The sequence below is a fragment of the Gossypium arboreum genome, chromosome 12, assembly GCF_025698485.1.
Source record: "Gossypium arboreum isolate Shixiya-1 chromosome 12, ASM2569848v2, whole genome shotgun sequence".
Taxonomy (NCBI): Eukaryota; Viridiplantae; Streptophyta; class Magnoliopsida; order Malvales; family Malvaceae; genus Gossypium; species Gossypium arboreum.
The window spans coordinates 109936422-109953735 of NC_069081.1; the positions used below are offsets into that span (position 1 = coordinate 109936422).

Genomic DNA, 17314 nt, shown 5'->3' on the forward strand with positions numbered 1-17314 from the left:
AGTGGTACCATGTGGATCGAGTACTACGATAGTTTGGTTGCATCCAGTATATCCCGGATCCGCCAAAGGAGGTGGGGAAGGTTTACGGCATCAACAAGAGAAGGAAACATGGAATGCATTGGGGGGTTGTGCACCGGAGATATATTGCGGTGTGGGATAATCGGATGGGTCGAAGACTCGGATGGATATGTCTTCCAATTTGCAACCATCACCAGAGTACATACAATGGTACTTTAGTATGGGAAAGCCATATTTACTTGGTGCCTAGTCGACTGTAGTCCCTCCGCACGTGCAGCGACATGGGGCATACGAGCCAGTGGCTGATATAGAACCCGGTCCACAGCTAGATCTCGAGCCCGAGCGAGAGGTGAAGCCCGAGGCACAGCCTGAGGCTGAGTCCGAGCAATCGCATTCACATTCGGCTGATACTTCTTATCATCCGGATTTCCCAGACAAAGACTATTTCCCAGGCTCGTTAGGGGGCGAATACCATTACGGGTTTGATATCTTTGGGTCGTCTCCATCGCAGCACAGCACTTCTCTCAGCCTGTATCCCCCTCAGTGCAGCACTAGCCTCGGCCTATATCCATCGCAGTACTCCACTCCTCCTAGGATGTATCTGCTGCAGCATGGCACTCCTCCCGGCTCAAGTTCATCGATGCCATTCAAGTCATATGATTTTTCTTCCATGTATCAGACACCCTCACCTGCGACTGAAGAGGATGTTGGTCGTCGCGATCACCCACAACGTAAACGTTTACCTCCGAATAGGTATACCCCTAGGACCACACCATCTAACCATCAACTTTAGGGGTTTATTGGGTTTTGATATTAAAAAGTTTGTATTTCTTTCTATATATTTAATTAGATTAATTGGAATTTTCAAAATTGTAACAAAATTTGACCATAACGTAAATTAGATTAATTTGGACTTTTTGAACATTAAAACACTAAAACTTAACAAACTTAGTCTTGTAATATAAATTAAATACATTACAAAATAGGCTCAATTCCTACCCGATCGTGACGATTGTCCAATATGATAGTTTCACTGCGGGCATTTACTCCGATTATGACCAGCAAACCTGCATAATCCACAACGCTTACCATCGGATTTCTCCCTAATGTCCATCTCATTGCGAATTCTGGATGATTGCGGACGACCTCTCGGATTCCTGCGTAGCCCTCTGTCTGGGACAAGCTCGAAAGTCGTCGAAGGCACCTCCCACGTAGACAAGTCAGGCAGGATGGGGAACTTATTTTCCCAGACACGTAACGTGCACTCGAGTGTGTACACATCATCGACAAATTGTTTAACATTAAGGTTCACCTTAGCACACACTGCCACGACATGCGCACATAGATAATGAACTGTTTGGAACCTCCTGCAATCACACCGTCTGTTACGGAGATCAACTCCATAGGACCTATGTGGTATACCGGGTTGACGACCGATGGTCTCTGTAACATGAAATGTTTCATGGCGTCATGAATATATTTCTACATTCATCGACCTCGCCATCCGATGGTTTGCAACCATTGTATCCCTGACATATTCAACAAACACGTGTCCCGCCTCTATCTGATTGACTTGTTGCTGACTCATTCTTGGCATCAAGTTGCCAACCTGTAAAATATAGCCGAAAAGACAGATGAAATCAGAAGATGTCGTGTTTTCAACAACATAGCGTTGACCCCCTCCACTAAGTTTGTGGTCATTTGACCATAACGAAAGCCCTCATCAAAACTTTGAGCCCATTGCCACGGCTCCATAGTACCTAACCACTATTGGAAAGATGTGTTCATTTAACCCTCCATATCACTCTCAAGTCGAGCCATTCTTTGGCGAAAAATATGTGGCTCCAACTCGTGCGCTGTATATGTATTAAGGAAAGATAAGTTACAATATTGGCCTAAAGCATTAAAACATATGTTGAAAAGATAAGGTAATCATTTACCCATTTTCACAACTTGTCTCTTCCAGTCTGCATTCTTATAATCTCGATTAAAGTTAGCCGCGATGTGCCGGATACAGTAAAAAGATCTCTATGGTACACCGGAACGCCTAATGGCGGCAATTAATCATTTCCCTCTATCGGAGATGATGCAAATATTATCGTTGCTAATAACATACCTCCGCAAGTTGGTAAGGAAGAATTCTCACGATTCCATGTTCTCCTTATCTACGATGGAAAATGTTATCGGGAGCACGTTCTTGTTGCCGTCTTGAGCAACCGCAAAAAGTAATATCTGTGTATATTTTCCATATAGCCAGGTCCCATCTACTTGTACAAACGGCTTGCAGTGGGGAAATACGCGCACACATAGATCAAAAGTCCAGAATATCTGATGGAAAATTCTTTTTCCTGGCTATAATTGGTCATCCGGGCCGTAATAAGGTCGTGTCTATAACTCAATGATAGTCCCTGGTACGTACTCCTGCATAGCAATTATCCATCCCTGTAACTCGTTATACGATGCATCGAAATCCCCATACAATTGCTCCATTGCCATTTGTTTAGCTATCCATGCCTTTCGATATAATACTCGATACTGAAACTGTGCCTGTATTTTGGCAATCAGTACTAAAACTTTAATGGTCGGCATATCCTTCACCATTGGCATGATAAACGTACAGATAATTTTAGAATCAAGTTTTCCATGGTCTTCAGTCATACGTATTGATGTGCATGTGTGAGGCTCAACAAATTTGCATATCTCCCACATCTGCGATTTTTGAATAAATACAGCTCATATACGCCAATTACAGCCTTCCGCCGACTTCTAACACTCTCCAATATATAATGTCGGTTTAGACACTGTAACTTTGTAATCCACTGATATATTCATGTTATACCGCTTAATAGCAAATACACACTCTTCTTTACTTTCAAATCTCTGGCCTACCAATAACACCTCATGCTCAGAATTTACGGCCAGCCGGTGAGCAGGAAGTATTTCAGGGTACCCCGAGAACTCAGCTTCATGCGCCACATTGGGGTCTATGAGTGACATGTGTGGCCTAAGGTTATTGTGTATTACAATACGTTGCATCTGGTTCCCCACTAAAAACGCGTTAATGTTTCTATCGTCATTCACATCTTCATCATCAATATCATCGGGGACATCGTCCACATCGAGATCACTATCACTATCGACCTCTTCATCACAATGATCACTATTATCGTATCCATTATCACCAACCACATCAATATTGGGTGTAACATTAAGATCGATATCGATCCCACGTATAGTTGATTCACTATCAACGTATGATATTGGAGCCACCACGTACGGTTCTTCAGTTGTATGTTCTTCACCATATGCAGTGAGATCTTCATTATGCTCCATACCGGCTAACTCAGCAAATAAGTGAATCGGTGAGTTTTTGTCACTCCCATTCCCACAGTAAAGAGCTATCATTGTCTCCATGTCTTCGTCATCTACAAGTTCCATTTTGGTGAATTTGATAGGATCTGTCGAAACTGGAAACTTGTAGAAAAGTTTTGAGATCTTTCTCCCACAATGTCTAACAATTTTTGCAATTCTTCCCTTCATATCATCCAACGAGACATTTCTATTAAATCTCATTGCTATTTGTTGCCGACATTCAAATATGCATCCAACGGTTGTTGTTAAGATGATTCCATTGAAATAAACACATACGAAAAACTGATTATCCATCTTCAATACTCAATCTGTTAAAAAAATAAACAAAATTTCTCAAAACAATTTCGAACAATAAATAAATTACTTAAATACAAAATTAATTAATCAATATGTAATTTTTTTCATTCATAAGCCCATACTTTTTCAGTTCTCATTTTGTACATGAACAACATTTATCTTTACATTTAACCACTTATATTCAGTTTTACATTTTCTTCCATCTCCGATCCCGTATCTTCATCTGGGAAATTCTCTACAATCCAATTTAGAAATTCTTGATTCTCTTCATATTCATCTTCTACAATCCAATTTGAAAATTCCTCGGGATCTTCTGCCTCTTCAATCTTTATAACTGGTATTGAATATACAAGTTCTCTTGATAATTTCCTAACAACTAATTTATCCATCCATGGTTGGTCAAACACATTTTGCTTCCCAATTAACTTTCGTGAACCTATACTTTGTCTAGCTATTTTCCTTGCTCCATAAGATATTATAAACTTCGCGAAGTTTATAACTAGATTCCAATAGGTTCGTGGTACCGATGTCTTCCAAAGTTCATCTAAAATGATTTGATGCTCATGTTCTATTAATGTCCCTCTAAGGGTTAAGTATTGCACTTTATTGTTTCTAATCATTTCATGACCCATCCACAACACTTTTTGCATCTTTCGATTTACGGTAATAAGGTGTTGAACAATGTCTTCTTTTGGTTTCATTCTGTAATCTTGCACTTCTCTCATCATCTTATCAACTTTCTCCCTTTGTGCTAAACTTATTATCTCATCAGGCAATACCAAATATGTTGCCATTTCTAACAATATGTATAACAAAAATATTTTTAGTTGTTATCACTAATTAACAATTACTTTATAATAGTTTTACTAACATAAAACTTTCAGATATATTTAAAAATTTAAAACATAAAATTCACAATAAACACATAATTAATCTAAACAGAAAACTTACTAACATTTCACAATAAACAAAATAAATTTTAAAACAAAACATAAAAGTAACACTAAACAAACTATATAATACTAACAAAATAATTTTTCTTATCATAATCTATTTTATTTAAAAAATAACAACAAAAAATTACCTTTTCTTTTCTTTTCTTTCTTCTTCTCCTTTCTTTCTTTCTATCTTCTTCTTCTGTAAATTTTTTTTTCTAATCTGGTAGAGTCGAATGGAGGGTGCAGGGTGAATATATACTAGAGGGGGTCAAAGTTGTGAGAAAGGCACCACTGGTGCCGCTTGTAGGGTATCCTCCACCGGTGCCGCTTGTGGGGTACCCTCCACTAATATTTTATTATTATTTTTTTCGGCCTCTTTTTTTTTTCCCCTGAAATGTCAAAAGTGGCAGAAATTTGAGGGTGGTGCCGCCTATGCACCACCCTCCACCACTTGCAATGGCCTATTTTCGTACATAATTTTAAGGGCATCCTATTTTAGTTTTTTTTCTTCATATTATTATAGTAAAAATCCTAAAACACACATCACAAATGAATTACATAAAAAAATAAAACATTCTTTATACATAACATAAATATGCTTTTTCACTTCAATAAACATCAAAATAACTTATGAATGAATGAAAATAAAAAATAAATACAAACATACCTTAATAGCTCTTTTAATCAAATAATATCTTACAAAAATAAAATTAAAAATTAAATCCTAATTAAATCAACAATAACAAAATAATAATAAATTAACATTTATTTATAACAAAAAATTTACTAAATAAAAAATTTACATTTTATAATTTTTTTAAACACCAAATCTTCCCTAGACAACAAACTCTCCTTTCCTTTTCTATTTATTTCTTTCTTTCTCTTTTTCCTCTTTTTTCTCTTTCTTTTTTCCCTTCCCGCTCTTTCCTTCTTCTTCTTCTTCTCTTCTTCAAAGATTTTCTTCTCTGTTCCGGCAAATAATGGGGCATTGGGGACCTTATAATGGTCCCCAAAAACGAAACAAACAGGCTCAATTCCAACCCGTTCCATCGCTGACAAGCCACAAGCCGATGCCGCCTATGGAAATGGCTTGATCGAGGTGTGCCGCCTCTACAGTAGGCGTGACCAGGCGGTGTCACCTCTCTAGCAAGCATGACCACTGCTGCTCAGTTGTGCTGTCCCATCTATGACAGTGGGTCGGGTTTTGTTTATATACAAGTCCTATTTGACCCGTATTTCTTTAGGTGCCACCTATTTAGTTGCCTTTATCATTTTTTTTTTAAATTCAATCAAATTTATCAGAATTTGAAGGTGAAGCCGTCTATACACCACTTTTCACTTGGTTAGATGTACCATTTTGGTACATAATCTATTTAGCATGCCATTTCAGTATTTTTTTATTTTATTTTATAATATATAGATAAAAAAAACCCATAAATCTATTACAATCATAGGATTATAAAGTTGGTTTTGCATCTCAAATTTTAGAGTGCCAAGAATTGTTGTTTGAGGAGATCCAAAATAGGATAAAATTGTATTTGTTAACCCACTAATATTATAGTCATCTTGTAGTTATTTATTTTATTTTTCTTATAAATTATTGAAATTGTTAGATGTTGTTTTAGAAAGATGTTATGTAGTAAATATTAATTTTGCAATCAATGAGTTATACAAACTAATTTATATTAGATCTAATTAGAGAATATAAGCAGCAATCAATGAGTTGAAAAAGTTACACCCGATCAACTTCAGATTCGAAATTTCTAAATATTGGAAAAACACGAAGAGGGGCTTTCTTGAAAACAGTGAGCCCATAGACTTCATCCATGTCTAAATTCTCGGCAATTTCACCGTCAGGTAATTTCCAATCGAACCAGTACAAAAGATTAGCAACCAGATCAACAATGAAGGCCACTGCAAACGCCATTCCGGGACGTCCCCTTCGGCCGAAACCAAATGGGATGTACTCAAAATCTTGATTTTTGAAATCAGATGAGCTTTTCTCGAATCTTTCTGGGATAAACTCTTCTGGTTTCTCCCACACTTCGGGGTCCCTATGAATCGCCCAGGAATTAAAGAAAACCGTGATATTTGAAGGAATATCGTAACCTCCGAGGTTAATCTTTGACGTTGTTCGTCCAGGAATAAGGAGTGGAACAGCTGGATGAAGCCTTAAAGTTTCTTTGATTACACATTTTAAGTAATTCATTTCATCTACATCCTTCATATCTATCTTTGCTTTCTTTCCAACCACATTTCTTATCTCTTTTTGAAACTTTTTCATGACGTTTGGGTTTTTCATTAGTTCAGCCATTTCCCATTCTAGCATTGTTGAAGTTGTACCAGTTCCACCAACAAACATATCCTGAAAAAAAGAAACATGTATCTGAGTCGGACATAAATATCAGCCATGACAAATATAAACATAACATTAAAAGAGAATGAAAATAATAATAAATAAGGACCAGTATGATTGCTTTGATGTTGTCTGGAGTGAGGTCTATCTCAAGCAAGCCATTTTCTTGGAGTTTGAGCAGAATAGAAAAAAAGTTCCTTTCTCAATTGTTTTGAGAAGATCTATCTTCTTCACGGATCTGATATCAAATTCGTTTTTAACTTGTTTCAAGCTTGATATTAATCCTCGAAGAACATCAACCCACTTCAAGTAAGGAAACATGTCGCCAACACAAAAAGTCATCATAAGAATCAAAAGCCTTCTACCCAACAACACAAACTTGCTTTTCCCATCTTTGTCTTATAATTTTCGACCCAGAGAATTTCTCGAAACCAGGTTATTCGAAGCAACCATCAGCAACTCCGTCAGGTTAACAGCCTCTCCCTTGAAAGAAGCTCGGCGGAGTTTATCAATGGTGACTTCAACTTCATCATCTCTCAAGAACTGAAAGGTGTTAACTCTTCGAAGACTCAAAAGCTCAGTGACACGCACCTTCCTAGCTTGTCTCCAATACTCACCATACAGTGCGAAAGCCACATCGGTGCAACCGTAAAAAAAGATGTTAGCGGCAGTGGTACTTGGTCTATCTGAGAAAGCAACATCATGATTTTTGACAATTTCTTTAACCATGTCGGCTGATGAAACCACCAGCGTCTGGTTATGGCCCAATTGAAGTAGCAAGAGTGAGCCATATTTCCTGGAGAGATCTCGGAGGGAGCGGTGGGGAAGCTTGCCGAGTCATGGATGTTGCCGATGACTGGGAGTTTGAGGGGTGATGGCGGTAACTTAAGTCTTTTTCGGCCATTTGTTTGTAACTTAAGCCAAATCATAAGGGTAAACAGGGGAAGAACAAAACATAGAAACAATGGAGTGCTGGGAAGTTTAGCTACACTCAACTCCATCTGCAAATCTAAACAATGAATGAAACCCAGCACTTGGCCCTTCTTATAGTCTTTCCAGATGGTCATCATTTTCGGGAAGTTCATTATAGTTTATGCCTGCATAGGTCTAGGATTAGCATTATTTTCCACTAAAAGATCATTTCAAATATCTTTCGAAAGGGACGTTCTCACTATTTTACGTCATCATTGTTCAGAAAAGTTTTAGAAATGCACATTTATTAATAACTCCACTAACTAATATTAATATTTTATAATGCTAGTGGTGTTACATTTTAATGTATTTTTATTATGATAACATTGAAAAAACATAAAAGAGAAAACTCCACTAGCTAATATAATGTAGTGATGTAGCCAAAATTTGATCTTCAAATTACATGAATAGTCTTTGTCATGTATAATATTCTTTGTGCTTTACATGGGGTGTGAAATTAATATTTTTTTACTTTAATGCATGTACACGTATCGTTAGTAATGATATGTTATCTAAGCGAACTCTTTTCTGCAACCACCAACAATGTTATCTGCAGAATCGCTTTAGGAAGAAAATACAGTCAATATACGAACAAGTTTCGCAAGCTTTTGAGTGTGCAAACTTTCTAGTGATAAATGACTTGTTACTGCTTTGTATAGTGAATTTCATGACTTTTCTGATATTATCGTAACTTATATTCAATGATCTCATATTGAATGATCTCATGCTATTGAATATATTTTATCACTCGTATATGGATATGTATAAGCTCACTTGTTAAATGATTGTAGTTGACATAGATTATTGTTTGTTAATCTTGTTAATGTAATTGTTATGTTTATACGTTAAGTTTTATCGTTTTAATGGTTAAATTTACTAAGCTCTATTAAAGTTTACTCGTGTATTTTTCTCTTTTTTTTGTAGAATATTACATTTTATAGAATTGAGTGATCGGATCAAATCAAAGAATCACACTATTTAGATATCTTTTGGTAGTTTTTGATATGTTTATCTTTGGGTTATATAGCATGTAATAGGTGTATTTTGTATTTATGTTGAATACATATTTTTATGTGTTACATATTTGGTTGATGTAAAGTTGTTTAAACTTGGTTTTAGAAACTTGGTTTTAGATCACTTATGTATGGGCCTTTTTTGTGTTTGGAATGAAGTGTGCATATAACCTTGGTGTTTGGTTAGTTGATATAAATCATTTGGAAATGTTTGAATTGTGGTAGGATTGAATATGAATAGATAGAATAAAATGGTAAGTTGGTATGTGTTTTTATGTTTAAACTCATAAGTTAGAATGTAACTTATTTGATATGACTTGTGGATAAATTTGTTAATTGAATTGTGTTGTCAATGAAGGCACATTGGTTAGGCACTTAGATTGGATGATTTTGGTATGTTTCGGGCTTGTTTCGGGCTTGTTTAGGTGTGTTTTGAATAGGTTTAATTATTGGTAAATGAGTTGTTTGATGTTCAAGTAAGCATGTTTTGGTAAGCTTGCATTTGAAGGAAAAATTAGGGGCATGCGGCTTGGGACACAACCTATCACACAATCGTGTGCTGCACATGGTCTCTTTACACGGTCTTGTGTTCCAAGTCAGTGGAATTACACGGTCTGCGATACAATTATGTAACCCAACATTGAATTAAACAGGTCTAGCAAACGGCCTGCGACATGGACATGTGAGGGTATTTCGAATGTTACATGGTCGGCACACAGCCTGCGACACGACCATGTGAATTTATTTTGAAAGTTACGTGGTTAATCACATGGCCATTTCCTTGTGCCACACAGTCATGTGACCCCTATTTTCAAAATTTTTTGAATTTTTTTTTAAAACTTTCACTTTTGTTTCAAATTAGTCTCTAATTGTTCCTAAATTGTTTTTAAAGGCCTGTAAGCCTGATTTAAGGTTTGTAACCGTATTTATGCTATGAATGACATTTGAGTTTGATTATTTGTTATTTAATTTGATATTTGGATGGTTAAATGCTAATAATTGTTATGATATGTGTCGTAATACTCTATAACCCTAATTTAGCAATGGAGACGGGTTAGGGGTGCTACTGTGACAGCCCAAAATTGACCCTAGTCGGAATGTGGTTTCGGGACCACAAAACCGAGGCATAAAAATAATTTAAAATTTATTTTGATGCCTATAATATGTGTGTGCTCACGTGTGACATTTTTTGATGATTGATTTAGTGTTATAAAGGTGAATTTCACTAGAAGGGACTTAGTAGTGAATTTTGAAAGTACGATAGGGAAATGTGTGATGACTAATTAAAGCATGCATGCAAAACAATGGACTTGCATGTCAAATTCCCCTTTTTATAGGTGGTGGCCCGCCATGGCAAGGAATTATGGGCAAAGAAAACATGTTATGACATGTTTTGTTAATGCATGATGTATTAAGTGATAAAATAATTAGATGTGGGAAGAGAAACAAAAAAAAATGTGTGTGTGAGTGTAGCATCCTTTCCCCGTTGCCGTGCAAGTGAAAGAAAAACAAAAAAATTGTTCATCTTTGTTCTCTCCTTTTGGCCGAAAATACTAAGGAAGAAGATAGGATTTTGCTCCATTTTTGGTTTAGAAGAGATCTAGAAGGAGATTTGGCTAAACTTGCATCAAGATTAAGGTATGTATGAGGTTGTGTCATGAGATTCATGCATGTTTTAGTTGCTAACTTGATGTTCATGTTAGCCATAGTTCAAATCCTTGTTATGCCATGGAAATGGTGTTTGACCAAAGTTGTTATTGTGTTAAAGCCATTGCATGCTAAATGTGAAGCTTGCTAATGATGCATGCAATGATGGATTGTCTACTCTTGAAATTTCTTTGTAGCAATCTTGAGTAAGACATTGAGTTTTTTTGTTTAACCATGACCGAAGTTGAAAGGGGCATGATTGTGATGTATTCGCCATGAAGCATTCATGAGCATGGTTTATGCTTCTTGCATGTTAGTTAAAATTTGTGTTTTGGATGGTTATGGACACCTTGAAATTGCCTTGCACATATATGTGTATATATGTTTGCACATGATATTTTGGTTATGAAGAAAGTGATAAATATGTTTGTTTAAAGAAGAAATTTGTTGAAGAATGTTGTGAAATTTGCATGTACATTCGGCCTAGTACATGTATAGTGTGAAAAACCTTGAAATTATTTTTGATTTTGTGTATTTATGACCATGTATAATCGGCCACATGAGTAATTTGAGCACTTGATGTTATGTTAAAATTCTTGAGCTTAAATATATGGATGTATGTATATGTGGCCATATAATGGCGTTTTGGTTCAAAGGTTGAATGATAAATTATAATAAAGTGAGATGATATGAGATGCCGAATGTGATTGACTAGTGAACATTATTGAGAAAATATTGAATACTTCTACTTGTATTCGTTAAGCTCAAGAGCAAAGGGAGCTAAATCCGATAAAGGGAAGGAAAAAGTGATCGAATAGCCGTTGAAGCTGTTCGACAACATCCGAGGTAAGTCCTCAAGAAATGACCCTACTCAAATTATGTGAAATGAAATATGGATGTGTAATGATTATTGAATTATGTGTGTATGAGTATTTGAATGATACCCGGCTAAGTCCCGAAGGCGATTACGCTAGTGATATATTTGTGTTTGAGCCTTAGTAATGAAAATGAAACATGGATGTGTAATGATTATTGATGTATGTGTGTGCATGAGCAATTGAATGATATCCGGCTAAGTCCCAAGACATTTATGCTGGTAATTATATCCGGTTAAGACCAAGGCAATTGTGCTAGTGACTACATCCAGGCTAAGACCAAGGCATTCGTGCGAAGTTGTTAAATCCGGGCTAATACCAAAGGCATTTGTGCAAGTCGTTCTATCCGGGCTAAGACCCGAAGGCATTCGTGCATGTGGTTATATCCGATCGTATTCCGAAGAAGCTTGGGCTGGAGGTGAGCGTTGGTTGCTGTAATAAATTTAATTAGTACGCTCGAAAAGCCCAAAGGATAAGGTATGTTTATATGTGCATTGGAAAAGTCGATATGTTTGAGTAACATTCGCTCAATCGACTAACGAGTTTTCAGCTATTGAATTGGTTGATATCTTGTGAAAGTATATAATGATGAAGTGTGAAGTAAGTATGATTATGTGGATGTGTATTAATGAAATGATTCATTTGGCTATGTGAATGTAATGCTTTAGTTAAAGCTGATTTTATTGCTTGAGACTTACTAAGCATAAAATGCTTACCCGTTGCTTTGGCTCTCTGTTTTATAGATTTTGCTCGTTAGCGATCGGATTCGGGATCATTAAAGTCGAAGTCATCTACACTATCAAAGCCTCCATTTTGTATAATTTTGGTTGAACTTTGAAATGGCATGTATAGGACTACCCTATTGTTGAAGGTCATGTACCTTTCGGTTTTGTGTAAGCTTGGATAGCCATGCGAAAATGGCTTATATCGCTTTTAGTATGATTCTATAATCGTTTGTATGATGATCATTATGGGGTATGGAATTGTTTTGAAAAGATTAGCCATTGGAATGGTTAATCATGATCACACTTTGTGCTATGTATGCAAAAAGGGCCAATTGAATCGTGGAAATCATGAAATAGGTAAAGGTTACCTTAAAAACAGATGCTGGCAGCAGCAGTGGTGTGGTTTTGAAAAATCACCAAAATTTTTAGGAATGGTATTAAATAGTGAATAAGTTATGTAATTGAACCTTGATGAGTCTACTTTCATATGGAAGAAACGAAACGGTCATAGAAGTTACATGTTAAGAGATATTAAAGTTATTGTGAGACAGGGCCAGAACGGTTTCTGGGTCCCCTGTCGCGACTTTAAAAATTTACTATAAATTATCCAGAAATAATTAGAAGTCATGCCTTATATGTACAGATTCCATTTTGAGTGTAGTTTTATTAGAAACAAACGGAACCAGTATTAAAGCCCTGTACAGAGAGATATTCAAGTTGTAACGCGCGAAGGTCAGAGCAGTCTATCCCTGTAACATGGGTGACTTTAACTAATAAAATGTACCAATTGGCCTGGCCAAAAATTCTAGAAATAAATCCATGGAAGGATATATGAGTCTAAATTCAGGGAAAATTTACGGAATCAGTTTCCGAGTTTTGAAACTCGAGATATGATTTTTAAGGCGACAGTGACGCAGTTTTCCAGCCTGTCTGGAAATGCCAAATTGGTTGGTGCTTTAAGAGGATTTAGCTCGTTAACCCCTCGCGTCCGACACCGGCGATGGTCTCGGGTTCGGGGTGTTACAGCTACAACCATAATTTAATCGAAAAACCTGATATTATAATAATATATTAAACAACAACATATTAGGAAAAAGAAAAAAAATAAGTGGAATAAATAAAGAACATAATTTTTGCAAAAATATTTACCTAAAGGAAGATAATTTGTATTTTTTTTTACTCTATGCTCTTAGTCTCGACATCAAACTCCTTTCTTTTTCTCTCAGTGGTGTCGACAAAAAAATCAAAATACAATAAAGTCACTAACCTAATATGTATGAGTATGGGCCAAATCAATTAATTTTGGAATTTTGCTTTAAGGTTCATATTGAGCCTCTAAGATTAGTCTTTTTAAGACCCATCATACATGAATATTTAATTATTATTAAAGTTATATAATTAAAATCTAAAAATAATTTATTAATATAAAATATAACCTTATGGCTTAAGGGATGAATTTTATGAAATATAATTTGGCCAATGGGGCTAATGTTATTCAACGTGAACACCAAATTTAAAATACATAATAACTTATATATAAAATTTAAAATCTAAAAATTCCAAGGGAGCATTCTATATTATTTTTAACTAATTTGCATGAAATAATAGTAATAGAAATATTACAAAAAAAAATTATAAAGTTTGTTTGTTATTGTACATTCTAATGTAAGTCAACAGCAAATTAGATTTATAAATTTGCATGAAATAATAGTTATCGAAATATTAAAAAAAAAAAGTTATAAAGTTGGTTTGTTATTGGACATTCTAACATAAGTCAACTACAAATTAGATATATAAAATCTATTATAATCGTAAGATTACAAAGATTTTAGAGTGCTAAAAATGTTGTTTGGGAAGATACAAAATAAGGAAAAATTGCATTTGGTAATCCAATAATATTTGTTATTTGTTTTATTTTACTTATAAATTATTCAAATTCTTATATATGTTGTTTTAGAAAGAAGTTATAGTAAATGCTAGTTTTGTAAATACAAAAGGTTTTCTTACACCATATTGAGGGTATAATATCACTTATGAAAATTCAGCTAAACACAAGCATTAAATACAACTAACATATTAACATGATGTTTATTTTTCATGCAGCAATAAATATGAAATGCAACAACAACTAGATAAAATTATAAATGATGTTTATTTTTCTTAATACTTTTATTAATAATTGTTAATTGTTGATTACTTTCTTGAACTAACATAATATATACATACCATGATTTGATTTTAATTTATTTTAATTAATATTTTTTATTGAAAATTTATAATTTATATTACCAAATACAATAACATTACATTAGCAAACATATCTAATAAATTATAATTTCTTATAATTATAAAAGATATAATTAATACCTAATAATTAAACTTTCATGTAATTACTGTCATATTTTTATTATTAAGTAGGATAAACTGGTGGGTTATACAAACTAATTTATATTAGATCTAATTAGAGAATATAAGCAGCGATCAATTGAGTGGAAAAAAGTTACACCCGATCAACTTGAGATTCGAAATTTCTAAATATGGGAAAAACACGAAGAGGGGCTTTCTTGAAAACAGTGAGCCCATGGCCTTCATCCATGTCTAAATTCTCGGCATTTTCACCGTCAGGTAATTTCCAATCGAACCAGTACAAAAGATTAGCAACCAGATCAACAATGAAGGCCACTGCAAACGCCATTCCGGGACAACCCCTTCGGCCGAAACCAAATGGGATGTACTCAAAATCTTGACTTTTGAAATCATCTGAGCTTTTCTCGAATCTTTCTGGGATAAACTCTTCTGGTTTCTCCCACACTTCAGGGTCCCTATGAATCGCCCAGGAATTAAAGAAAACCATGATATTTGAAGGAATATCGTAACCTCCGATGTTAATCTTTGACGTTGTTCGTCGAGGAACAAGGAGTGGAACAGCTGGATGAAGCCTTAAAGTTTCTTTGATTACACATTTTAAGTAATTCATTTCATCTACATCCTTCATATCTATCTTTGCTTTCTTTCCAACCACATTTCTTATCTCTTTTTGAACCTTTTTCATGACGTTTGGGTTTTTCATTAGTTCAGCCATTACCCATTCTAGCGTTGTTGAAGTTGTATCAGTTCCAGCAAGAAACATATCCTGAAAAAAAGAAACATGTATCTGAGTCGTACACAAATATCAGCCATGACAAATATAAACATAAGATTAAAAAAGTAAGAAAAAAATAACAAGGACCAGTATGATTGCTTTGATGTTGTCTGGAGTGAGGTCCACCTCAAGCAAGCCATTTTCTTGGAGTTTGAGCAGAATAGAAAAAAAGTCCCTTTCTCCATTGTTTTGAGAAGATCTATCTTCTTCACGGATCTGATCAAAAAATGTATCAAATTCGTTTTTAACTTGTTTCAAGCTTGATGTTAATCCTCGAAGAACATCAACCCACTTCAAGTAAGGAAACATGTCGCCAACACAAAAAGTCATCATAAGGATCAAAAGCCTTCTACCCAACAACCCAAACTTGCTTTTCCCATCTTCGTCGTCGAATTTTCGACCCAGAGCACTTCTCGAAATCTGGTTATTCGAAGCAACCATCAGCAACTCCGTCAGGTTAACAGCCTCTCCCTTGAAAGAAGCTCGGCGGAGTTTATCAATGGTGACTTCAACTTCATCATCTCTCAAGAACTGAAACGAGTTAACTCTTCGAAGAGTCAAAAGCTCAGTGACACACACCTTCCTAGCTTGTCTCCAGTACTCGCCATACGGTGCGAAAGCCACATCGGTGCAACCGTAAAACAAGATGTTAGCGGCAGTGGTACTTGGTCTATCTGAGAAAGCAACATCATGATTTTTGACAATTTCTTTAACCATGTCGGCTGATGAAACCACCAGCGTCTGGTTATGGCCCAATTGAAGTAGCAAGAGTGAGCCATATTTCCTGGAGAGATCTCGGAGGGAGCGGTGGGGAAGCTTGCCGAGTTGATGAATGTTGCCGATGAATGGGAGTTTGGGGGGTGATGGCGGCAACTTAAGTCTTTTTCGGCCATTTCTTTGTAACTTAAGCCAAATCATAAGGGTAAACAGGGGAAGAACAAGACATAGAAACAATGGAGTGCTGGGAAGTTTAGCTACACTCAACTCCATCTGCAAATCTAAACAGTGAGTGAAACCCAGCACTTGGCCCTTCTTATAGTCTTTCCAGAGGGTCATCATTTTCGGGAAGTTCATTATAGTTTATGCCTGCATACGTCTAGGGTTGGCATTATTTTCCACTGAAAGATAATTTCAAATATCTTTTGAAAGGGACGTTCTTACTATTTTACGCCATTATTGTTCAGAAAAGTTCTTGAAATGCACACTTATTGATAACTCTACTAACTAATGTTAATATTTTATAATGCTAGTGGTGTGATATTTTAATATATTTATAATAACATTGAAAAAGACATAAATTGGAAAACTACAAATGATTATTACTAACTCCACTAGTTGGTGAATTACCAAAATTACCCTTTTTATAAAAATTATTGGATTAGGTTGATTTTTCGAAATTTATTTGATTAAGTCAATTTTCAATAGAGAAGAAAAATATTTTCAGCTGAATACATTTTCACACTCTCTCTATAATTTTTTAATTTTTAAGATATTTTGTTTAAGGCTTTTTAAGGTTATAATTTTGAGCTCTTTAAAGGGTTTTTGTTTACTGTCAAGAATTTTGAAGTTTAAGGTTTTTGTTTTATCCCAAAATTAAACTATTTAATTTTTAACATTTTTATATATTTTTTAGGATTTTTGTAATATTTATATTTGATGGGAATATAAATTTTAGAGTTTTATAAATATTTTGAGTTTTAAAAATAACATTATTTTTAAAATTTTAAAATTATTCTTTTTGTCATTATTGTGAGGCTAATTTGGTCATTTTCAAAATTAACAGGTACCAAAAGGGTATTTACACTAATCTGTTATTCGAATTGTAAAATTTAAATTGATTCGAAATTGAAACTCGAAATACTCAATTCGATTAACTCAAAATTCATATTTTCTCGAATTGAATCGAATTTTTGTAATGACTAGAATTTTACCGTTACCAGAAAAGTGTATTTTCGAGTC

General features: G+C 35.0%; 2 protein-coding genes across 2 annotated transcripts; both read right to left on the reverse strand.

Annotated features, from left to right (window-relative positions):
• Window positions 1–6257: 6257 nt before the first annotated feature.
• On the reverse strand, window positions 6258–8078 carry LOC108485069 (phenylacetaldehyde oxime monooxygenase CYP71AN24-like). Its single transcript, XM_053022438.1, has 2 exons — window positions 7091–8078; window positions 6258–6990 (listed from the first exon to the last, which is right to left on the reverse strand). The coding sequence occupies exon 2, from the start codon at window positions 6985–6987 to the stop codon at window positions 6358–6360; it is 630 nt and encodes a 209-aa protein (XP_052878398.1). The 5' UTR covers window positions 6988–6990; window positions 7091–8078; the 3' UTR covers window positions 6258–6357.
• A 6515-nt stretch (window positions 8079–14593) lies between these two features.
• Window positions 14594–16527, reverse strand: LOC108484378 (cytochrome P450 71A1-like). The gene is made up of 2 exons (XM_017788147.2): window positions 15443–16527; window positions 14594–15346 (listed from the first exon to the last, which is right to left on the reverse strand). The coding sequence occupies exons 1-2, from the start codon at window positions 16427–16429 to the stop codon at window positions 14714–14716; spliced, it is 1620 nt and encodes a 539-aa protein (XP_017643636.1). The 5' UTR covers window positions 16430–16527; the 3' UTR covers window positions 14594–14713.
• Between the last annotated feature and the right edge of the window lie 787 nt (window positions 16528–17314).